Here is a 26700-nt window from a genome sequence, read left to right on the forward strand (position 1 = left end):
TACTCATTTCCTCCATAACAGATTTTTCCATTTCAGTGTTTTGATCAACACCAGATGAGTGAACCTGCATCAGGGGAGTTTTTTCTCTCTACCTTATCCAAGAGATATGCTACAGCCTTCTGCACACATTCACATTCCTCTCAATGCTTGAAAAAAAAACAACTTTAATTTCCAGTTCTTTCACAATTTCATCCAAATATTTGTGTACTCTTTCCAATTATTTTTCAAGCTTAATCATCTTTTTCTTCAGCTCAGCCACTGCCCTGGTGCGTTCAGTTGTCTTTGTTTCAGAATCTTCTGCTGAACCCTTCACATAGGCGTTAATTTCATTCAGAATCTTTCTTCCGTGGTCACTGACTGTTCCTTAGACTATTTCAGTTTATCCATTCCTTGGTTTGATTTTTTGATTTGATTTATTGTCAACATATATTAGTATATAGTGAAAAGTACTGTTTCTTGCATGCTATACAAAGCATACCATTCATAGAGAAGGATAGGAGAGATTGTAGAATGTAGTGTTACAGTCATAGCTAGAGTGTAGAGAAAGATCAACTTAATGCAAGGTAGGTCCATTCAGTCTGGTTCTTCAAATTTTCCTCAGCTGCTTTCAAAGTTTGGATCTGTTCTTCCACAACACTCATCCCATCTTTCTTGTTCTCCAGATTGCGTCAGAGCTCCAGAATCTTCTTGTTCTTTTCACAATGAAGTTCCAACAGTTCATCAATCTTGGTTTTGATTTCAGCATTCAACCACCTGAGCTGATTAATCAGCAATTCCTTTTCCTGCTCAAGATATCATTTTTCACGATACTTAATGGAGACTTCTGACACTTAAGTTCATCAAGTTTTAATTGAAGATTTATCCTTTTTTTCCAATTTGCTTCTACAAGTTTCTCATTTAGACATTAAGTCCACATTCAAGTGTTCCAATTCCCGTGATGGACAGTCAAGTGTTCTCGCCAGTTTTCATTTTTTATTCGTCAACTCAACTTTCATGCATGAACAATGGTTCTCTACATTGATCCATTTTTTCTTGTTCCTTTTCCAAATTCATCATGCAGCCTTTGACATTCTTACATTTCTGATTCATGCATTTCTGACACTAACTTTTCTTTGTCCTGAGTTGGTGGTTTATCTACTTCATATCGATTTGTCTTCTGAGCTTTGTCCTGAACTACAGTACAATCAGGGAACAGTCCAGGGTATTCCACCCCAAAAATCTCTTTCTCTCATCTAAACTGGCACTTTCTAAACTCTTGGAGGTGCTAAGATTTTTAAACCTGCAAATCATTACCCAGTATAAAATCTACCCTTCCATAAGCAACTTGGAAAAGGTCCCCACCTTAACAGCTCCATTTACTAAGTCACTTTGTAAATTGACTGTATGCAAATGAATGGGTTCACAAGTCCCATAAATATTTCCTATTATTATTTTCTCTTTTATCAGACCATCTCAAACACAAATAGTATCATCATCCACTGTCAATGACTGATCTGTCCCACAGCTCTCAAAAATTAATTTAGAGTCATAGGGCAATAGAGGTTTACAGCATAGAAACAGGCCCTTCGGCCCAGTTTGTCCATGCCGCCCTTCTTATTTAACCACTAAGCTAGTCCCAATTGCCTGCATTTGGCCCATATCCCTCTATACCCATCTTACCCATGTAACTGTGTAAATGCTTTTTAAAAGACAAAATTGTACTCGCCTCTACTATTACCTCTGGCAGCTTGTTCCAGACACTCACTACCCTCTCTGTGAATAAATTGCCCCTCTGGACCCTTTTGTATCTCTCCCCTCTCACCTGTGACCCCTAGTTTTAGATTCCCCTACCTTTTGGAAAAGATGTTGACTATCTAGCTGATCTATATCCCTCATTATTTTATAGACCTCTATAAGATCACTCCTAAGTCTCCTACGCTCCAGGGGAAAAAATCCCAGTCTATCCAGCCTCTCCTTATAACTCAAATTTGTTTACTAATTTTGCTGGAGGAACAAAGGAATAATTCTCCATGAAACGAAACCACTATAAACTTCAGCAACCTGCCTCATTTAAACAGTAATCAATGAAGAATTCATTTGACTATCCTGAGCCACATTCTCCATTTAGTAGGTTCTGAAGGAACACGTTTCAATTGTATCATTGCTTCGGTTTTAATACGCACCTCCTTTTCTAGTACAGTCTTTTCTGAAGAATCCGCAAGTGTTTCTATTACTGCCACTGGTTTACTGTTCAGTATCTAACAATTGGCTTTAAGATGCCCTGTCTTATGACAATAAACGGTCACGGGCATTCGGCCTCTGATATTCGGGTAAGCGTTCTCCAAGGCGGCCTTCGCGACACACGACAGCGCAGAGTCGCGGAGCAGAAACTGATAGCCAGGTTCCGCACACACAAGGACGGCCTCAACCGGGATATTGGGTTTATGTCACACTATTTCACATAAATATTTCTGCTTTTTTCCTCCTGAGTCTTTATCATGCGATCCTAGAATCAGAATTTATGTCACACTATTTGTAACTCCCACAGTTGCGTGGACCTGCAGAGTTTCACTGGCTGTCTTGTCTGGAGACAATACACATCTTTTTAGCCTGTCTTGATGCTCTCTCCACTCCCATTGTTTTGTTTCTTAAAGACTGGATTAGTTGTAAGTATTCGCATTCCAACCATTATTCATGTAAATTGAGTCTGTGTCTTATAAGTTCTGTTTGTGAACAGAATTCCCACTCACCTGAAGAAGGGGCTCAGAGCCTCGAAAGCTTGTGTGGCTTTTGCTACCAAATAAACCTGTTGGACTTTAACCTGGTGTTGTTAAACTTCTTATTATGACAATAAAAGCAGACTAGTTTATTTACATCACTTTTATCCTTTGTTATGAACTCTGCTGATAGTGCATGCAAGGATGTGCCAAAACCTAGAAGGGTAACTTAGAATACCATTTCTTAGTATATTTTCATTTTGGTACAATGTGACAAAAAGTATGTGAACCAGGGAGGAACAGTCCATTCTCAGGCAGTTCAATCCAGGTACTAAGTGCTCGCTGCATCGAGAGTTTTCTTTCCCGAGTTGCCTTTGGTTGTTTAGTCAATTCCTTTAAATCTGCACGCTTAGTTCTTGCTCCTTCTGCCAAAATCTATCTTTATTTACTCCAACCAGCATCCTTCATGATTTTGGACACTTCTATCAAATCTCCTCGCCTACCTTCTCTGCTACAAGGAAGCCCACCTTCTCCAATTTATCCATGTGACTGAAGTCTCTCATTCCTGGAAAGACTCTGATACATTATTTTTTTTGCATCCTCTCCACAGTCTTCATATCCTTCAAAAAGGGCCCAATTTTACCATTTTCATTCTAAGTGCTGAATCTGGGCGTAATGCAGATCCGATTTAGAAATCTGTTTTCAGGCGCCCCCATACACACTCAGCCATCTCCAGTCCCATTCGCGCTGTGGGCGGGGCTTAGCACGCTTGGAACGATCGGAGCTCTGAACTGGGCATGCGCAGTTAGAAAAAATTTGAAAAAGCGCGCCCGTGTCAGATTGCTCCCGGGCCGCAGAAAGCGGAGAAAGCGGCCCGGGAGCAAAAAACAGGAGCGATGGCCCCCACACACATCACTGTCCCCCCCCCTTATCCACCCCCCCCCCCACTACCCACACACATCACTATACCCTTTATCAACCCCCCCACTACCCACACACATCACTATACCTTTTATCAAACCCCCACTACTCGCACACATCACTGTCCCCCTTATCAACCCCCCCGCTACTCAGACTGATCGCCACCCCTGCCCCCCCTCCCCCCAACGATCGCCTGCAGAGTGGCAGCAAACCCCCCTGCTCCCCCTCCCCCACACCCCCACCAGAGATCCATCCCCCCACCAGTGAGCAATCGGGCCGCCCCCTCCCGGCCCCACCAGAGACACATCTTATCCGCCTCCCTCCTCCCCTTCCCCCCCCACCCCCAGGCAACGATCTGGCCTCACTCACCACCGCCCCCCTCCCCCCCCCCAGGGAATGGCCTGCCCCCCCCCCCCGGCAGAGGAACATCTGACCCACCTCCTCCTCCCTCCCCACCAGACAATGATCAGCCCTCCCCCCCACCACCAGACAACGATCATCTCTCCCCCCCCCCCACCACTGATCTGAGTCAGAGGGCCATTGGTAGCTCGGAATGTGCTCTTCAGCAGCTGGAGCGCCCGATTCAAACTTTTATTCAGCAGGTCCATTACGGCGCCAGATTGGCAAACACGGTGGTAAAGGGGGAAATGCTGATAAAGTTGGGCGAGCTGTTCATTAATTCAATTTAAATGCATGCAAATGCATTTAAATCACCATTGCGCCCGTTTTGGACACGAATCGAATCGCCGCCATTCCCGAGTTTCGATAAAGTGGCAATCTGCGCAGACGCGGACGTGAATCGCGTTAATGGCCTCTCACCCGACTTTACCACGTTTTCACGCCTGCAAACAGGCGCGATGCAATGGTAAAATCGGGCCCAAAGTGTGGTGCCCAGAATTGAATGCCTTGCTCCCGCTGAGGCTGAACCAATGTTTTATTAATGTTCATTATAACTTCCTTTCTCAGTGCTTTATGCCTCTGTTTTTAATGCCCATGATTCCTTTTGCTTTCTTAACCGCTTTCTCAACCTGCTCTGCCGCCTTCAACAATTAGTGCACTTATACCCTCGGTTCTCCCTGCCCTGCATCCACTTTCAAATTATATTGTAGAGCTTATAATACCTCCACTCTTTCTTCCTATGGAAAATGTATTACTTCACACTTCTCTGTTAAATTCCATCGGCCACATGCCCAAACATTTCACAAGCTTGTCCCAAGCCCTCTAGGAATCTACGACCATCTTCCTCACTTTTATGTTCTTCCTCATTGCCACTTAGCAGATTATCTTTCTTGTAAATGTCGCAAGAACTCTAATAGAAGGTTCAAGCCTTCATCACTGTCCAACTGATAGGTATTCATTTTTAAAAAACAGTTTACTTCTGACTTTGTTTCTGTTTGGATGCTTTATTGCCAAGGCCACACCTTGGGCGGCACAGTGGTTAGCACTGCTGCTTCACAGCATCAGAGACCCAGGTTCAATTCCCGGCTTGGGTCACTGTCTGTGTGGAGTCTGCACGTTCTCCCAGTGTCTTTGTGGCTTTCCTCTGGGTGCTTCGGTTTCCCCCCACAGTCTGAAAGATGTGCTGGTTAGGTGCATTGGCCAGGCTAAATTCTCCCTCAGTGTAACCCGAACAGGCACCGGAGTGTGGCGACTAGGAGATTTTCACAGTAACTTCACTGCAGTGTTAATGTAAGCCTATTTGTGACACTAATAAATAAACTTAAAACTTCTTTCCTCTTTGGTAGAGACGTAACCCATGTCCACATATACACTTCATTCCATCACTCATCATACGGTGCAGACTCAGTGAACATGAGCATACCTGGGTAATTTGCACTTGCTTTCTGACATTTTTCACAATAGCTGCTGGTATTGTAGTTTTCTGTCTAAATTCTTTCTTTGCTTCAAGTCTTCACCTATTAGATGGCCACCCTCTGCTATGTGTTCTATTCCAGCAAGTCAGTGGGTGAAAGTTAGAACTGGAGGCAATCTTTACACTCTTCTGTATTTACTTACAGAACTACAATTCGCAAACATACATTTCCTAACCCAACTACCAATGCTTTAATTGTGCCTATTTATATGGGGCTCAAGTGAAAAACCAATTAATACCCGCCACCTACATACAATTAACACGACACCTCCATGTTTTCTGTCACCTGTGTTACAATCTCGGTGGGTATAATAATTGGATGACAAGATCCCAGAATGGAACCCTGGCCTCAAAGACTATGGTCGGGATTTTACAGCCTTGCTCGGGCGAGACGGGAAATTCCTGCCCGAGGTCAACGGAGATTTCCATTGTCGGACCCTTGCCCGTGCCAATTCCGAGGTGGGCGATGGAGTAAATTTGCGACCTATAACTTTTATTGAATCAAATGTGGAGGAAATGGAGTCACAGGACTGCCAATTTGTTTTTACCAACAAAAGAAAACATTTATCAAAGTGAAATAAATGGATTATAATGCAAAATGTCTTTACTCTCCCCTCAGCTTAACAAAAACACAGATTTTTTGATTACTATGGATGACAAAGTACACTCTAAGCTACAGTGGTCTTATTAGCACACAAGTTTGTGGTGTGTGGATTCTTCCTCCAAATTTCCCCAGATAATTTTCATGGGCGGGTTTTCACTTCGCTTTTAGCAGTAATTCCTGTCAGGATTTAGAACCAACCACTTTTGGTTTCCTCTGCCTCGACTGCCTTACTGTTTCTTATCGATTGCTTTAACCTTCAAGTCCCAGCTTCTGAATAGAATTGCTTCAAAACTTTCAGTTGCCTGTGAAAGTCTTCTCCCAACTATAAATCTAGTTAAACAGAATGGCTTCTCTTGTTTCTCTCCCTTGATTTTTTCTGGAGCATACCTTATTCTCTATTCATTTAGCTTCAATATTCTGGAGTATATTTCCAATCACCATTCTCTGGGTCTGTTGAGCTAGCTTACTTAGCGATTACTCCATTTGTACAGCCTTTCTCAACCTTTAACAGAACAGAGACCTTTTCCCCACCTCCCTCACAGCTCTCAAAAACACACCTGTCACACATTTGCCATACTTAAGAACACAGAGTGCCTCGGTTCTACCTTTTCTCTGATTTCTAAACTTGTTGCTGGGGCAGATTGCTTTGGATTTCAGAAGGAACTGAAGTTAACCTTCAAATAGCCAAACATACCTTAACATGAAATCCATCCACAACACCCTTCCAGGCACAGAAATATTAAATAAAATCTAGATAAAACTATACCTTACTTTTAACGTTTTACCTATCCAAACACAGAGGCCACAATTCTCCCATCCCTGCTGCGCTAATTTTTAAGATGTGGAGATGCCGGCATTGGACTGGGGTGAACACAGTAAGAGTTTTAACAACACCAGGTTAAAGTCCAACAGGTTTATTTGGTAGCAAATACCATTAGCTTTTGGAGCGCTGCTCCTTAGTCAGATGGAGTGGAAATGTGCTCTCAAACAAGGCACAGAGTCACAAAATCAAGTTACAGAATACTGATTAGAATGCAAATCCTGACAGTTAACCAGATCTTAAAGATACAGACAATGTGGGTGGAGGGAGCATTAAGCACAGGTTAAAGATATGTGTATTGTCTCCAGACAGGACAGCCCACAAGTTCAGGAGGCAAGCTGTGGGGGTTACTGATAATGTGACATAAATCCAACATCCCGGTTTAGGCCGTCCTCATGTGTGCGGAACTTGGCTATCAGTTTCTGCTCAGCGACTCTGCGCTGTCGTGTGTCGTGAAGGCCGCCTTGGAGAATGCTTACCTGAAGATCAGAGGCTGAATGCCCATGACTGCTGAAGTGCTCCCCCACAGGAAGAGAACAGTCTTGCCTGGTGATTGTCGAGTGGTGTTCATTCATCCGTTGTCGTAGCATCTGCATGGTTTCCCCAATGTACCATGCCTCGGGACATCCTTTCCTGCAGCGTATCAGGTAGACAACATTGGCCGAGTTGCAAGAGTAGGTACCGTGTGCCTGGTCGATGGTGTTCTCACGTGAGATGATGGCATCCGTGTCGATGATCCGGCACGTCTTGCAGAGGTTGCTGTCGCAGGGTTGTGTGGTGTCGTGGTGTCACTGTTGCCCCCCCTTCACTCCTGCAGGGTCAGGCTGCTAATTCACCATTACTGGGGAGCTACTGTAATCCCCGCTGGAGTGAACCACTCTGACCACCAAATAAACCTGTTGGACTTTAACCTGGTGTTAAAACTCTTACTAATTTTTTCGCACAGCGGGCCGGGAGATTCTTGTGTCAGCCGATTCGCGGGGTTCGCGCGTGCATTCGCACCCCGCTAGCGTTTCCCAGCACCACATTTCTGGAGGCGTCAGTCCCGCGCTGGAAATCGGCGGAGAGGCGCAAATAATACTTTAATGGTGATTTGCATGTAATTTAAATGTGATTAGTGAGCCCGGGACTGAACTCTCTGGGCCCGCTAGCATCTCTCCCCTCCCACCGCCACCCCCCCTCCACAGTTTTTAATGATATTCACACTGGTGGCCTCTGCAGTGCACAGAGTGGGGGAGATTCTTCTCTGAATTCCCACTGAAAAAACAAGCGTGAATTACCCCAGTTTTCTCGTGAATTTGAATTGTTTTGGGAGAATTCCGCCCAGAATCATCGGATCCCCACAGTGCAGAAGGAGACCATTCAGCCCATCAAGCCTGCACTGACAACAATTCCACCCAGGCCCCATCCCCAAAACCCTACACAATGTAAGTACCTTAAACCTCTCTTTGGGATTCTTAGCATCTGCAAATTTTGAAATTTGTGCCCTGTCTACCCAAGTCCAAGTTATTGGACCCCGAGGGAATCCCAGCGCAAACAAAAACAATCAGCGTGATTCTTTGGCCAGGACTCACCAGCTGTTTGTGCTGGTGTCTGCTTCTGGTCCTGCCGACGGTGCACCCCCATCACAGGTTTCCCAGTGGCATGGAGTGCAGTCAATGGGAAATCCCCAAGAAACACACTGTCGGGAGGCCAGAGAAATCCCCACTTTGTTTCCTGTCCCTTTGCCAATTTCATATCCATGCTGCCACTGTTCCATTTTTCCCATGGGATTCAACTTTGCTGACCAGCCTGATAATTGACACTTTATCAAGCACCTTTTGGAAGACCATATACATCGGCCATATTCAACCTCCTCAACTCTTCCAGTTCCCTCATTAAAATACTCCATTGTTAGTTAAATGCAACATGTCCTAACGAATTTGTGCTGTCTTTCCTTAGTTAATGCACATCGCTCAAAGGGACTCTTAGATAAAAGCAAAATACCGCGGATGCTGGAATCGGAAACAAAAACAGAAAATGCTGGAAAATCTCAGCAGGTCTGACAGCATCTGTGGGGAGAGAATAGAGCCAACGTTTCGAATCTAGATGACCCTTCGTCAGAGAGGGTCATCTAGACTTGAAACGTTGGCTCTATTCTCTCCCCATAGGACTGTTAGATTTGTCGCAAAAAAATGAAGCTTCAACAATAAAAAGTTTAATGACTTATCAAATAGCTGACGGGCCTGTTGATGCCAACATGTGAAACATTTGTACATTGACAAGATATTGTGCCATTTCTACCTTAGATTGCTAGAGGAAAATATTCTGTATGTGTGTGGTGGGAGATTTGTAATTTTTAATTTCTGGGGCGTTTTAATATCAGCAAATTTGTTGTATCATTTCCTTCAAATATTTTAATCATTTATTGGGAAATTCATTTTTAGCTAGCTTGAAATTACAAAATAAGAATAGTGACTGATCTTTCTGTGTGGTTTCCAGAGCGCAAGAAGAAAGATGTAATCCCTCAAGAAATCTTCAATGTGTTGAAGTCAGAAAATAAAAAAGGAGCAGCACTTCATTTCAATGACCCGATGTGGCCTGCACAATGGGAACTGGTAAGCGCTGCATTGCCAGTTTATTAATTTCTTCTTGAATCAGCCCTTGAAACACAATCTACTCTTCCTACACACACTGACACAACAGAATGCACACGTGCAAATCTAGATCCAAGGGGGTTGGCTATATATGCAAACATGCAAGCTACAAGTGGATGTACATACACATGAGCACAAACAAGTCTTTGAATTCAGGAGTGATGTACCTTGTATAATCAAAACTGCATTATGTTTTGCAAATAATGAGGGACGTAGGGCCGATAGGAAGGAACTGTTCCCTTTAAAGTTAAAGCCTAAAGTTTATTTATTCGTGTCACAAGTAAGGCTTACATTAACACTGCAATGAAGTTACTGTGAAATTCCCCTCGTCACCATGCTCTGATGTCTGTTCGGGCCAATGCACCTAACCAGCATGTCTTTCAGAGTGTGGGAGGAACCGGAGCACCCGGAGGTAACTCACGCAGACACGAGGAGAATGTGCAAACTCCACACAGACAGTGACCCAAGCCGGGAATCGAGCCCGGGTCCCTGGCGCTGTGAAGCAGCAGTGCTAACCACTGTGCTACCGTGCCACCCCTTACGAGGGGGGTCAATAACCAGGAGACATAGCTTTCAGGTATGGGGCAGGAGATTTAGATTTTGAAGAAAAACCTTTTCACACAGAGGGTGGTGGGAATCTGGAACTCTCTGCCTGAAAGGGTGATAGAGGTGGGAACCTCCACAACATTTAAGAAGCATTTAGGTTGAAATTCTACAGCATACAAGACTACAGACCAAGTGCTGGAAAATGGGATTAGAATAGATAGGTGCTTGATGGCTGGTGCAGACATGATGGGCCAAAGAGCCTCTTTTTATGCTGTGAAACTCTATGGGCAGGATTTACCTCCCATCCATTGACTCTGTCTACACTTCCCACTGCCTCGGCAAAACAGCCAGCATAATTAGGAACCCCACGCACCCCAGACATTCTGTCTTTCACCTTCTTCGGGAAAAAGATACAAAAGTCTGAGGTCACGTACCAACCAACTCAAGAACAGCTTCTTCCCTGCTGCCGTCAGACTTTTGAATGGACCTCCCTTGCATTAAGTTGATCTTCCTCTACACCCTATGTATGACTGTGACACTACATTATGCACTCTCTCCTTTCCTTCTCTATGACTGGTATGCTTTGTCTGTATAGCGAGGTAGAAACAATACTTTTCACTGTATGCTAATACATTTGACAATAATAAATCAAATCAAATTACCGTGCAATCCACCACGTGTTTCTTCACAGCGGGAGGCGGTCTGCCATTGGTCAGTGGTGGGATCTTCTGGTTCCCCCCACCGTTGTTAGTGGGATTTCCCGTTGAATGTATCCCTTGCTGCTGGGAAACCCACGGTGTAGGTGCACCATAGGCCAAACCGGCCACCAAGATTGGCTGGAAAGCTCCAGCCTATGATTCTATAACAAGCTGACTTGTTGTACAATCTTTGACACTTTGCAATTGGTCCTTACTGAGCAGGAAAAAAAAACAGTTGTAAGAGAAAGCATTTCCTAATTAATTAATCACAAAATAATCCACTTGAATTTCATTTTATTTTAGCTTTATGCTTTGTGATATTAATGTGGTGAAACTGATTATTTAATCATCCATCTTAAACATTTTATTTCCCTTAACGAGGACTAAATTTTTCAACTCTGTTAAATTTAATATTAAACGTTCTTCAAATACTACTTGTGGTAAAAAAAAATTTATGAATCCAACTCACGAAGTTTTTACTTACGTAGTTTTAAGTAATGTTCCAGAGCATCTTATAATTGATGCATGCAGTTGTTAACAGTTTATAGCCTGTGTTTGCTGCATGCACATGTCATACACGTTTCCTAGTGCTTTGTACAATTCAAATATTAATTTGCCGTTATATTTGTGCAGTATAACCTTCATTTGCTGATTTATATAGTTTACCTGTGCTCACTGAAGTCCTTGAGCATCTTGCAATCTTTAAATTTGGGGTCTTCTGAGGCAGCCAAAAACGCATTGCATCTAAAACGAGTGAGATTTGTATGTCCAATTAAAGTAAATGTTCCAGACCAGTCATTGGTGAAAAATATCTTCACATAACAGGAAAATTAAGCTGATATAATACCTAATTTAAATGATGAGGATGCTGCTCCCTACAGTAATGTAGATTAATTTAACATCACCCAGACTGTTTTAACTATTTGAACATTTGTGTCTGTACTCAGTACAGTATTTAAAATAAATATTAGTTCAAAACCACCTATAGGGGGCATTAATACATTTTTATTGTTGATAAAAGTTGTGCAATTGCAGGTTATTTTGTCCGAACTTCTGGTGTTCTCCTTCACCTGTTCTTCACCTGACCTCCATTATGGATGCAGCTCAATTTTTATGCAGGCTGGGGAAAGAATGCATGGTGTATGCCACTGCATATTTTAGCTTCATTATTCCTCGATACCAAATATTTTAAGCTACAATGTGAGAGTATGGGAAGATGTCACCCTGACATTTAATATTGTGAAAGAATATAATTCTGAACAATTTTACAAGCATTGCATTAACCAACTACTGTGAAAGAACTGACACTGTGAAACTAGCTCAATCCTGGGTCTACAGAGCTGCCAGGCGACTGGATTAGCTGGAATTTCTCTGAAGCATGATGGGAGTGGAAGTCGCGCCCTTAGCCAATTAATGCTCCGATGAACTTCCCATGGTTAAGGAGCAACCAGTATCAGTGGCAATGCTTTCCCCACCAAAACCTCAGGTGACAGGGCAGAAAGGTGCCTGAAATTTCCCAGCCCTGACCTCCCTTCGACTCCCTGGAGTAAGGCCTCCAGTGCCATTGCAGTGGTGCAGGGCACCAAAGCATTTCTGAAATTGCTCCTCCACCTAAGTGCATTTCCTTTTTAAGAGGGACAGGCTGCCTTTTAGAGATGCCACTTAGCTGTACATCATGCTAGACACACACACACACACCTGTGCAGCCAACCAGCAGTATGTTTCACATTGGGCTGCAAACCACAATTATATTGGTGAGCAGGCAGCATAGAATTTGCATACTGCTTGTTTCAACTGGACCAGATGCAGTGCTAGCCATATAAATACTACAAGAGCAGGTCAGAGGCTGGGGGTTCTGCAGCAAGTAACTCGCTCCCTAACTCCCCAAAGTCTGTCCACCATCTACAAATTAAGATTATGATTAAATACTCTCTCCTTGCCTGGATGAGTGCACCTCCAACGACAACTCAAGAAGCTTGACACCATCCAGGACAAAGCAGCCCACTCGATTGACACCTCATCCACCATCTTAAACAATTGGTCCCTCTACCGCAGCAGCAATATGTACCACCTACAAAACGCATTGCAGCAAGTCGTGATGAAGGCTCCATTAACAACACCCTCCAAACTCAATCTCTACCGCTTTGAAGGACAAGGGCAGCAGATACATGAGAACACCATCACCCTCAAGTTCCCCTCCAAGTCACACACCATCCTGACTTGGAAATATATCACTGTTCCTTCACTGTCATTGGACCTAAATCCTGGAACTCCCTTCCGAACAGCACTTTGGGTGTACCTACTCACCACCACCTTCTTGAGCAATTAGCGAAGGGCAATAAATGTTGGCCGAGCCAGTAATGTCCATGAAAGAATAAATATTATTTTATAAATTAGTCTTTGTTAAATACACATGCAGAAATTTTTTTAATATGTTTGTTTAATAAGGCTTGAATATTCAGAAAACATTGGGAGCACCACATTCATGATATCCATGTGGAACTGCTCAGTACATATGACATAGGAGCAGAAGTAGGCCATACAGCCTGTTGAGCCTGCATTGCTAACTTTCACTGCTCCTTGTATTGGTGCATCAAATGGCTGTAAACATCAGAATGCATAAGTTTTGTGCCTTTTGGAAATGTTGTGGTAATTATTATGCATTAAGCATTTTATGTTGACAGTATCATACATGATTTTATTTTGGAAACATTACCTCAGCAAATCATGTTCAAATGAATAAGACGCTTGGATGACTAGCTTCGATATGAAAAATTAAATTATATTTGCTTACAGTAACTGTTAGGTTAGAGCAATATTCATACTGAAATTTAAACCATTTGATGTTGAAAAAAGTTTCACTTTATATAAATATCATGTGTGGTCACATATGTTTAAAACGTCCATAGTTCATGAATAATCAATAATGATGCTTAATATTAAAACCATAGCAAGATTCCGTGACATATTTGAGGCCTTTTTAAGTGGGAGATTTTGAAGTATTAGTAAGATCTTACTGATGATTACTGAACACTTTTTGTTTAATTTTTCTAATCGTTGTTAAAGCATTTCGTTTCAACACTAAATATTAAGATGACATTAAAAATTCTGCAATTGCAGAAATTAAGAAACCCAATTTAATTTAATTTCAATCTTTCAAGTTACCTGATTTTTCAAAGCAGTTGACATCTTCAGGATTGTTTGGTCATTTATCCAGATTCATTCAGATTCTTCCTGACGCCTCCCCCTTTTTAAACCCACTTTTCCCTCATCCCTTGATGGAATCCACAGTCATCATGGGTGTTATACATTTAATAGGGTTGCAGCTTGCTGGACCTGCAATAGAATACTGCAGTCAGTAGCCAGGAACGCAAACAGCAGGATAAAAACTCATTGACAAGAAGTTGCTTAAAACACCAGTCAGGTTGAATTACAAAGGCAAACTCTCAGAGACGGTGCATTTTCAGAGGTGCCAAGGCACCTAGATACGCACCTATATTGAGCTGCAGCATGGCTGGTACTGGGTGCAGGAATAAGTTATATTGACCCTAATGCTCTGGAGCAGTGAAATCTAGATTTAAGTCTTTGTTGTGCATCAGGACTTTACGGAAGATGTGGCATGTACACAAGCACTAAAATTGCTCGAGAAGTTTATACATCTGATCAACTGATATGTGCTGCCAGGACTCTCAGCGAATGTCTCTGATGCTGAGCTCAGCAAGGAGGCTTGGGCCAGATAGGTAGGATTTACCTGAATGCTTAGACTGGAAATGTTACGCAGTTTAATCTCTGGTCTAACTCCAAGACTAATCAGTGTAGCTGAACTAAACACCATGACTGACAACTCCCCCACCCCTAACCGCTCGCATCACCCATCAATCTGTCCAACCCACAACTTGATCACACCTAGACAGACTACCCACAGATCCAACACAGCTACCACTCAACCAGCATGCCCACCCGACCTGCCACTCTCCCCTTACCTGACCACTCTCCTCCAACCTAACTCCTCGCTCGCTCACTCACTCAGCTTTTAAAAATCTTACCCGAATACAGCAGCTGTAATGTGTCATCTCTTCTTCCATCTTCTTCTATGCTTGCATATCTTGCCCTGGGGAGGCTCAACTGGGCTGGTTCTGCTGCAGCCAAGATCGAAAGTCACAGTGAAAAACGCACAATATTGTCAGGGTGCACAAAACGTCACACACATTGCTGATGACCGTAAGATCTGGGCTATTGTCTCTTCACTTCGGGAACCTGAGCCTGAATTCGGCTTAGTCTCAACCCAGTAGCCAAACTGCACAAACACATCAAACGAGCTGACTTACGGCAATGCCAAGCTTAACACCGTAAGAAGTCTCACAACACCAGGTTAAAGTCCAACAGGTTTATTTGGAATCACGAGCTTTCGGAGTGCTACTCCTTCATCAGGTGACTCACCTGATGAAGGAGCAGTATTCCGAAAGCTCGTGATTCCAAATAAACCTGTTGGACTTTAACCTGGTGTTGTGAGACTTTTTACTGTGCCCACCCCAGTCCAACACTGGCATCTCCACATCAAAGCTTAACACCTTGCTGATAGTCTGACTAGAAGAGAAGCCGAGCTGCTTTGGTTCTAACCAAGGATATTAATGGAAAGGTAGCTCTGATAACAGCAGCCATCTGAACCCAACACTCTGTATATCCATGAGCCAGTCTAAACCCATCATTTGCTCTTTTGTCCATCTAGCAGCAACAGGTTTCCAATCGGGTTAATAATCCAGTAGGTTGGAAAATAACACATGTCATTCTGCTATTTATAAAGAACTGGGAATTATAGACCAGTCTGCTTAACACCTGTTGTCATTAAATTACTAGAATCTATAATTAAGGATAGGGAATTTGAATACCTTGAAAATGGTCAACTGATCAGAGAAAGGCAGCATGGATTTATATTGGGTAGGTCGTACTAAGTGAACCTCACTGAGGTGACCACATTGGTAGGCTGGGAAATGTTATTTATATGAACTTCCAGAAGGCATTTGATAAAGTTCCTCATGAGAAATTGTGAATTAAAGTTATAGCTCTTATAATTGAAGGCAAATTATTGACTTAGTTACAAAATGGGCTAAGCGGCAGGAGGTGGAGAGGAAGGAAAATGGGCAGATACTCTAATTAACAGGATATGACTATTGATATCACACAAGGATCTGTGTCCAGGTGTCAACTATTCACCAAATTTATTCACGACTTAAATTGATGGGCTAAAAAGCCACAAATCCAAATTTACCAATGACACAAAGAGAGGCAACATTATAAGCAGCGCAGAGGTATGCATAAAATTACAAGGAAATGTTAATAGATTAAGTGAATGAGAAAAACTGTGGCAAACGGATTCCAGTGTAAGCAAATGTGAGGTCATCCACTTGGCATCTAAGAAGGATAGAACAGTGTACTTTCCAAATGGCTATAAAGCTAGAATAAATTGAGCTCCAAAGAGTGTTGGGGGTTGCTAGGATCTCCGTAGAGACCAATAACTTTTAAAAAGAAGCTCAAACTTCCAGTCACTAGCTGGAAGAATGACCTGGCAGGATTTCACGTTTTAAACCTTTTACTGTAACAAATTACTAAAAGCAACATTGACTAAACACTTTTTTTTGATAGGCAACTTATACTTTAAACTACAGAGGAAAATTCTCTTTTATATTTATCACACATTTACTCCTTATGGAGTTATGGACCTTATAGCAAGCAGTTTGGAGTTGCCTCCGGTGGGTTCCTGCATCTCCGTTTTGTTATGTAATAACTTTGAGTGGCCATCTCCAAGCACTTTTCTCAATCTTCAGACAAAGCACCAGCAGTAAAACCTGTTCCAATAATTCTCTTTCTCACTCCTCCCCCCAGCTATCCCTTTCCCCCTCCTCCCCCCAGCTATCCCTTTCCCCTGGTTGTGTCAGGACAAATCTCCAGAAATCTTTAGATGGCAGCAGGAAGTGTCTCTTCATCTAGAGACTGTCTCTCTCCTGCATCCAGCTGGGTTGGCTCGCAAAGCCAAGCAATCTTTCCTCTTTGCTGATCGCACAAAACTGCTTTCTTTCTGTAAAAATCATTGATTGGAGGAAAGTTTATAATCTGGTGTCTCAAATGGCTTCATGTGCCCCCATCCCCATGGCAACATGAAGCACTTTAACCATCCAGTTGGAAGTCCGAATTAGCTTTTCATTATCCCAATTCTCATTCGTCTTGGAAGTAAATGGAGAGTTTAGCACAAAACGTTTCACAACCCAATACCAACAACACTTTTCTGGGACTTTGGGAGACTCAACGTCTTCTCGTATTAAACTCAGACTGTTGCCTTTATCTCCAAACAGATGTATCAGGCGCTGTCTTCTCAGTAAAACAATCTAAGCTTTCCTTTGATCTCTGACAATCAAACCACCCAGGCATATTGTCAGGCAGACTGAAGGGCACTCGACCCCTGCACCTACCCTAAATTTAAAGATGCAGTCCCAAAATATAATAATCTTATAATCCTCATAATTGTAACAGGGTCCAAGTATCCATATTATTAAATGCCAGGTACAGAAAATGATCAAGGAGGCTGAAGGAGTGTTGGCCTTTAGAATATAAGTGGCTAGAAGTCATGCTTCAGCTATATAAAGCTGTGGTTAGACCACATCTTGATTACTGTGAGCAATTGTGGACACCATGTCCTAGGAATGATATATTAGCTTTGAAGGAGTGCAGTACAGGCTTAGCTGAATGATACCTGGACTCCAAGCATCAAATTACAAGGACAGATTACACAAATGAGAGTTACAATTTAGAAGTCTAAGGGGTTTTTTCATCAAAGTTTTCAAAATATTGCAGGGAATAGATAGGGTAGATAACTGGAAACAATTTCGGCTGGTTGGGCACTCCAGGGCATAATTGAAAATTAGGAGTGAATTTAGGAAACACTTCTTTAGGGTGATAGAGGTTTGGAAACCCTTTCTGCAAAACAGCAATTAATGCTAGATCGAATGTAAATTTTAAATAAGTGACAGATTTTTGTTCTCCAAAGATACTAAGTCAAATGGGACAGATCTGGTACATGGAGTTGGGTCTCCAATCGGCTGAGGATTTGTTCATAGGCAGAATAGCCTTGAGTCCCTTCTCTCTTGATAAAGGCAAAATGGTTTACTATGTTCTGGAGTCCCTTCTATTATGATGAACGTGGCTCGGTGATGTATAACATTTATGAGATAGCACACTCAATATTAAGAGCTTAAAAACCAATCTTCCTCAAACATTGGGCAGAATTTAATGTTGATGATAGGGGAGAACTGGTGGGAACCCCACCTAATTTTTCTCTTGGAGACCTGATGCTATTCCAAGGCAAATCAGGCACTTAACTGGACATAATTGGATCTCCCGTCAAATTAAGCCCCAAAATCCTGCCCTGGGAACTGCTGGCCAATCAGATGCCAACAGCTCTCCAGTACCAGCAGTGCCACAGGGAGCAGTGGGCACTGTCATCACCAGGGATTGACACTGTAGAGAGATAAATGTGGGAGGAATGCAGGTAGCTGGGGAAGGGGGGCGGGGGGGTAGTTAAGTGTGAGGTAATGGGAGAGGAATTGAAAATAAGGACAGGAGGGTGGTTTTCCGTGGGCCTCCCCATCCCGATGCCAGTCTCTTGATCAGGTGGAGAGTACTTCAATACGAGGAACCTCCCCTTACCTTACTCAACTGCAGGCGAATCTAATTGGGCTTGCTCGGTGGTCTTCCCAGATGACAAGCTACTAGACCTGCCACTGTTTGATTACCAGCTGCAGTGGGGCGAGACCCTTAAGTGGCTCTTAGGTGGTTATTTTAAGGGCTTCAATTGGCCCCCAGTTTGGATGGCCATCCTCTCCACACATCCCACCCAGAGCTTAATCGGAGGAATTGGAAAGACAACAGAATCTCCAGCCCACACCCTCCCACCCAATTACACTGCAGAAAACAAGATGATATGGTGTTGAAAATGTATTAGAAATAAATGAGTCAGATTGAACAGAAAATGTATATTATTCAGGTTAAAATAATAAAATAGAGAGAACATGGAAAAATGATGGGCGGCTCAGTGGTTAGCACTGCTGCCTCACAGCTCCAGGGATCTGGGTTCGATTCCCGGTTGAGTCACTGTCTGTGTGGAGTTTGCACGTTCTCCCCGTGTCTGCATGGGTTTCCTCCGGGTGCTCCGGTTTACTCCCACACTCCAAAAATATGCGGGTTAGGTACATTGGCCATGCTAAATTGTCCCATAGTGTCCCGGGATGTGCAGGTTAGAGGGATTAGCAGGGTAAATATGTGGGGCCATGGGGATAGGGCCTGGGTGGGATTGTGGTCGGTGCAGGCTCGATGGGCCGAATGACCTCTTTCTGCACTATAGGGTTTCTATGATTCTATGATGATTCTATGATGAAAAGAGAAGGCAGGATTTTTTTTTGTTTAACCTTGTGTAAGTCACATTTATTTTTAAAGCATTTAGTTAGTATTACAGAACTAGTGCAGGTCTTAACATTTGTTGTTCCACTGCCATCATATTGGTATTTTTCCATCACTGCATCACTTAAATGTGAGACACCAGCTAAATTGTGATTTCTCAGAACTCCCAACAAACTAACGGTTAATATCAATAATCACTTCCACCCCATGCTCGTTATTAAACCTATATGAAGGTATAACCTCAGGGTCACATCCCCACCCCCAACTCCAAAATAAAATTGTCTGTCAAGGAGTTTTAAAAAATGTACTGATTCTATTACTGCAGTTACAAATAGACAGCCGCTAACTTAATAAATCAGCAAGTAGTATCAACCATTCTGGGGGAATGATGTGACAAATGCTGACATATAATCTGGAGGAGGCATTAATGGTCTAAACTACCCCCTCCCCCCATGGCTGTGCTGAGTTTTTTATATGGGAAGTAGGTGTGAAATATCTGTTCAGTCCAAAGGACATAGGGAGGTAGCTTGGGGTGCTCAAGCTTAAAGGGGCACACTATCAGAACAGTTAATCAGTTTGACTGCAAGTAATTACCAATACCATTTACATCTCAATTAATCGTAATTGCTAAATTGAAATTCTCCCTTTACAGTGTTTAAAAGAGATTGTGGTAAATAATTTAATTTATACATTCCTGATAATGTTAAAATTACCAGTTGAAACCATAATATCATCAAATACAAAGCTTGGGTATCATACTCCAGTGGAAAATAGGATTTGCATTCAGTTTGTTCAGAGCTAGATTTATCAATGATGAAGTTTTGTTTTGTAGCTGTGGTTCCTTTAAGGATTACTGTCATTCAGAATTAGACCGCATTCTCGGAGTTTTACTAAATGTACCTGTGAAGCAAATGTTATAGAATTTCAAATTAAAAGTAGGAAACCGTTATCAGCGTTATGTTGTGATTCATATTTATAATCTTTGCACCAGATGAAAGGAAATGATGCAACTTTAGAGTGCTTTAGAACGTTGATTAAAAACTGTACTGTTTTTTAAAAAAATGAGTTTTTTGTGGAAAGCCACTACAGCAGAGGTCAGGATTTTAAATGTGAACACATGCTATGAAGGAAGCCATGCAGGAATTTAAAAAAAAAATCTTCCTTGTTTTGTTGGTTTAGATTCTGAAAGAAGCTTTTGTACGTAAAGATGTAACTTGAGCCGAGGCCTGGAGCTATGCCCTGTGGTACACAGGCCACTATTTCTGCCCCAGTACCAAACTAACAAGCCTTGTATCTCCAACCTGACACTGGCTTTTGTGAGAAATAATTTACTTTAACCATGGTTTTAAAAAAAGCTCCATTGTGTCATTGCACCACAGTTAGTTAATAGGAATGATTGAATATTGCTCGTCATGATAACATATTGAGATCTGTTTAAAATATGATGTTGGTATTATTTCAGCCTTTGACGCCACATTCGGTAATGTTGTTCGGAAATTGCCCACTTTATTTCCCAGTCCTATCTGTTTCCCTCTTGCTGATTTTATTTGTTAATATTTCCTAACCAGCTCCATTGATTACCATGTCAGGCCGACGGGAGGAGAGTTACATTGATCATTCAGAGCTGAGGGAAACATTCACTTTGGCCCAAAAGGCCACAGTTTCCTTTGCTTCCCTGAGAAACTTACAGAAAAACTATTCAGTGTGGGTTGTTTTGTTTTTTTTAAAAAAAACAGCAATGTCAGGAGAGCTATTAGACTGCTTATCTGTCTTTCTACTTTGGCACGTGAATACTCCCAGCTCAGCATGCCATGTGTCAAATCTATCATTTGATATGTCAGCAACCATAATTCCCTCTTTTGTCACCAATTTTGACCAAAGGATGAAAAATTGCTGTCACACACCAGCAAAAATATTGCAGAAAAGGGCAAGTCTGTCTTTAGGTGTAAGCCAAGGTGAAACACAGGGAAACTCTCTTTAGATTAGGTCTGAGCTGAGAGAATATTGATCTGTATGCTGAAAATTGTTGATCTCTGGGAACAGGAGATGACAAATGGTGGCAAACAAAAAAATCGAGTCTCTCCAAGGACAATCCAGCTGTACTGTGTTGACTGGAAGTATCTGTTTAGTATTAGTAGAACCTACTTGCCCCCAGCAGGAATTGAACTTGGCTTCTGCCAAACATTTTTTTCTTGTCTGTGGCTTTCCATTTCAATCTCATTTCCTCGCTGTTATGTTTGACTTGGTTTTATGTGAGCTAACGTTTTTGTATTATGTGAATAAAATGTATTGGATTAATTGGAGTCACTATAGTAAGAATGCTAAGGCACTGATTTAGTGCATTTATTAAAAAGGAACCAAAATCTTCACTGTAAATTTGAGAACATTACATGGTGGGAGTTTTTAAACAAAATGCAAATGATCATTAAAATGCAATGATTATATATTGTCACACTAAAATAATCAGGAACCATTATTGATTAATGATGCAGTAATCAAAATGCAATTATCTTCCTCCCAAGTTTATCCACTGTTTATTAATTTCAAAGGCATATACGGTATAATTTTGCTTAATTTTGACCAGGTGTTTGATAAATACTTAGACAATAGTGTTTTGACTATACACATGTTATACAAGACAAATGTTACAGGATCTGAAGTGATGTATCATGAGAATCATGTGTTGTTACCCAAAATGTCACTGAGTAACTATTCAGCTATAAAATTTGGGAGTGACTGCAGCTGTAATCAATTATGTGGTGGAAAAACAAAATCCCAACCCCTTTTTAACTATTCTGTTGAAAAATAGACGTTAAAATAGTCAGAATATTTGAATTAAAAATTTATTTAGAGAAAGGTAGAATTGTGAATGACACTGTTGAAATATGGCTGTAGGTAAGATTTGAAGAGAAGGACATAATGAGGGGAACTCCCATGTGATAAAAATGATTTAATTGCAGAGGGTAGTGGAGATGACTGGATAATCTATTATAGCGATAATGAACTTATGTAATCATGGCTTGGGTTTGGGGAGATGTTAACTTATACACAGTTATGCCACTAAATTTGCAAAATATCTGTCGATTTTCTCTCATGCATGCTATTCTGAGATTTATTTTGTAATAATTAGCAGATTTCCTGTGGTATTGTTATCGTTTACAACGAATTTGAGGACATATTGACTTACAGTAATGATGTCAGGAAAGTGTGACAGAGAGAAAACAGAAAATAAATGTGGCACTTAGAGGAAGTGTGTGATACACGCAAGACTTTTCATTTGTAATCAGTGGATCTCCTGTGATGTTGCTCATATTGAGTCAAAGGAAACAGTATTTTATAACAATAAGGGTGTCATCAACAGAGTGTGAGTGGAAACGTCTTGTAGAAAGTAAGCATGACCTGAGGAAATGTGCTCGATGTATAAGGCATTTGATATAATAAAACACTTCTCAATTTTAGCCTTTGAATCTAATTGCTGTCGGCTGAAACAGACTCTCAATGCTAAGATTGCCATTCTGAACATAAGTCTCTTGGCCAATGAGCAAATCCAAGTAATTTGCATTGTCCACAGATGACCATAGGCATCTCTTTCAATCAGAGAGAGACAATAGATTGTACAGCCTGACAGGCAGAACTCCACAAGCGTGGGGCAAGATGAAGAGTCAGGCCCCCATGAACTACCACAGTCGGTACAGGGATTGAACCTGTACCGTTGGTGTCTCTCTGCAACTGAGTTAACTGACATCCCAATCGATGTGTTAGAAGTGGAATGAGCAGGTTTACAGATTACTGTGTTTTCAGTTTCAATGACCCTCAGATTCTCAAACCATTGAGACTTTGTCACACATAAGAACATTGGCTTAATTCTGAATGTCCAGCATATTATGTACGTGAAGCTAAGAAACTGGCTTTGATTTGCAGATTTGATCCAATCTTGCATAAATCAGTCTGATCCAAGTTTATGAATTGCAAACTGAATTACTTGAACCTTTCTTCTGACTAAAATTAAAACTTCCCAATGCATCTAGCCTGAGTAATTGACTTGGCTATATGTACTATTAATCTCTGAAAATTACTGTTTTTGATTTAACTCTCAAATCATGATTTAGTTCTTTAGGATCCCATACCATTTGACCTTGTTTGTTTTTTAGAATATGGTGTCTAGTATTACATTCATTCTAAGTCCTGCAGGCCTCCACTACACACATTGCATATTGTGACAATTGTCACTTGAGGCTATTATTTTTTCCAAGAACACCCTGTGTTCGCATTCTAATAGACCTTACAGTCTCACAGTTTGGGTTTGCCAACTTCCTTCACTTTTGGGCGGATCTATTTCTGGAGACATTACAGTTGAAGGGATGATTTTCACTGATGTGATATTCTGAGAAGGGTATGAAATCTTAACTGTTTCTATTATAAGAAATTATTTCCCCAAACTGGAAAAGAAAACAATGTTAAAGAAAAAAAAGATCAGCTTTGGTCAAGACTAGTCTTTTGGTTGGCTTTTGACCTGGGTCTGTGGAACACATTTTTATATCTCTTAAAATCTGAAACCTAAGTTGATCATTTCTTTTAGCTGCAAGTATATAATTGTTGTTTCTATCCGGCTGCCTATAATGCTTTGTAGTCTATTTGAACATTGGTCCGCTGACTGTCTGCAGCATGTCTGGAATTTTATTTCAGATCATATGGTGGGATTTATTTGCATTCTGTTTCTGGCCATTAGATGGCTGCATTCAATTACAACACGTATCATTCAACAACCAATTGTAAAGGATGCTATACCCATTCCTGCACAAGTCCAACTAATGTATGGCAGGTGTAAGGCTAAATTCTCCAATGTCACACTCCCTGTCGGGAGCTACAGTTGAAATAAGCACAGATAAAGGAGCATTGGAAACACAGTTTCTTCGCTCTACCATCAACCCACCCTTCCATCAAGCATTGATGTTTGAAGCTGGAAATAAAAGGCTGGAATTTTATACCCCCACTGTGAACAGGCTGGGAGTCATGATAGAGATACACAGGGTAGCTTTTTTTCACCTAACAGTTCGCCTCTAGTTTGTCAAGGTGGTCCAAAGATATGTTGGAGGAATGGATGATGCCCTCAGGATGAAGGCATCATGGCCACTGCCAGGATAATGGGCATTCACTAATGTGAATGTTTGGTTGCATGTAATTGCAAGTTGATGGAGTGGTTGTCCTTGTGTTTGTAGTAAACCTCCCTGTTTACATGTGGGACTGGTGGAGCGATATTCATGTAGTTATTGATTCCCAGCACCCTGGGAATGCTGCTTCCCCGGCAAAGCCACGTTCTTGTAAGAAGATAATGAAGACCCAACTCTGTTTGGATATGATGCCTGCTCCCTCCTGGAAGGAACCTCATGCACAAAAATTGAGCGCAACTGTGACCTTGACGGCCCCTGGCAATGTACTCCTCACCTTTCTGAATCATCGAGCCTCAGCCATTGCTCCATATCCCTGTTCTGTTGCAACCCAAGGGGAATGGCAAGTATAGCCCCCATACCTTTAGCAGATTTTCGGCATATAGGGTAGAAAACCTCTCTGAGCTCCTTTTTAGGATGAGCAACACCCCCTTCAGAATCCAACAAGTCACCAAAACCTCTCCAATAGCACACAACAGTACTTCCACAATAATTACAACAAACATAAGACATAAAACAAACAAACATCCCTCCTGCAGCTTAGCATGCTTAACTGGGAGTGTATACCAGTGGACATTAACCAGACCTGCATGGTTCAAATTGGCCAAATATGTGTCAAACCAGCCTTGGAGGCTGATTGATGTCAGAACCTCCCCATTCTGCATGCTTCTGGTGCATGAATGGGACACTCATGCTAGCTTCCTTATAAGCAAGGGGCACCATACAGGTTGCACCAGAAGTGGCCAGAAGCAGTGCGCCCACTGTTTTCAACTGTTCGAAATTTCAGCCGAATTTTGCAACTTTTGATCTGGATTTGACCAGCCAAAAGCTATCTGGAATAATTATGACTTTCATGTATCATTATTACTCAAAACCTTCTTGAGATAAAGTAAAGTATATTGGCAGCCAATTTCAGCCCTGTTCAGTCTGCTTCATTGGTATTTCACAAACATAGAAACTGCATAAACCTTTCGTAAGAGACCAGAATCAAAGAACAAGGAACAGTACAGCACAGGAACAGGCCCTTCGGCCCACCAAGCCTGCGCCAACATGTGGCACCTTTCTAAACTAAAGATCCTTTTGCCTCTATGTGATCCATATCCCTCTATCCCCTGCCTATTCATGTATCTGTCAAGATGGCTCGTAAACACTCCTATTGTATCTGCTTCTACCATCTCCCCTGACGGGGCATTCCAGGCACTTACCACCCTCTAGGTAAAGAACTTGCCTCTCACATCTCCTTTAAACTTTCCCCCTTTTACCTTAAATCAAATTCCTTAGTAATTGACATTGCTACACTGAGAAAAATACTCTGACTGTCCATTCTATCCATATCACTCATAATTTTGTAAACTTCTATCAGATTGCCCCTCAGCCTCCGACGTTCAAGTGAAAACAGACCAAGTTTGTCCAATCCCCCCTCATCGTTAATGTTTTATATTTTCTGAGCATTCTAAGTAGCATTTTATTGCCATTAGGATCATTATTATTGCTATTGTAGTTTTAGCCTGACAACCAGACAAGAGACTTTCAGGGTAATAATTCAAAAGCAAATTTACCGAGTATGTGTGATTTGATTAGAAAGAGCCATTTTGTGAAGAAAAGTCCTGCAGGCCAAAATCTGTAGTACTGCTGGGGGGTGGCAGAAAGGACATAATGTCAGGACCTACCAGGAGTATTCACTGGGTCTTAAAAGAGGTGGACTGTAGCAGAGCTGAACAGGACAGGGATTCCCCATAGGAGTTCTCATGTTCCTTGCATGATGGAACATCAGTAAGCTGCTACGCTGCATGAAGGCAAGTATGTGCCTGCCAGAGTGGAAGTGGGATCCCTTTGAGCAGCTAGATCTGGAACCCACCACCTTAGGACTGATTTGATTTTGATTTGATTTGATTTATTATTGTCACGTATATTAGTATGCAGTGAAAAGTATTGTTTCTTGCATGCTATACAGGCAAAGCATACTATTCATAGAGAAGGAAAGAACATAAGAACATAAGAACATAAGAAATAGGAGCAGGAGTAGGCCATCTAGCCCCTCGAGCCTGCCCCGCCATTCAATAAGATCATGGCTGATCTGACGTGGATCAGTACCACTTACCCGCCTGATCCCCATAACCCTTAATTCCCTTACCGATCAGGAATCCATCCATCCGCGCTTTAAACATATTCAGCGAGGTAGCCTCCACCACCTCAGTGGGCAGAGAATTCCAGAGATTCACCACCCTCTGGGAGAAGAAGTTCCTCCTCAACTCTGTCTTAAACCGACCCCCCTTTATTTTGAGGC

At 41.9% G+C, this 26700-nt stretch overlaps 1 protein-coding gene across 1 annotated transcript in view; it reads left to right on the top strand.

Annotated features, from left to right (window-relative positions):
• The window catches only part of LOC144499693 (PC3-like endoprotease variant B), a 532138-nt gene that overhangs the window by 355578 nt on the left and 149860 nt on the right, over nucleotides 1-26700 (top strand). The window contains exon 5 of the mRNA XM_078221972.1: nucleotides 9396-9511. Within this exon, the coding sequence (XP_078078098.1) occupies nucleotides 9396-9511 (116 nt within the window). The remainder of the gene's footprint in view (nucleotides 1-9395; nucleotides 9512-26700) is intronic.

This window comes from Mustelus asterias, chromosome 10 (genome assembly GCF_964213995.1).
Source record: "Mustelus asterias chromosome 10, sMusAst1.hap1.1, whole genome shotgun sequence".
NCBI classification, from domain to species: domain Eukaryota; kingdom Metazoa; phylum Chordata; class Chondrichthyes; order Carcharhiniformes; family Triakidae; genus Mustelus; species Mustelus asterias.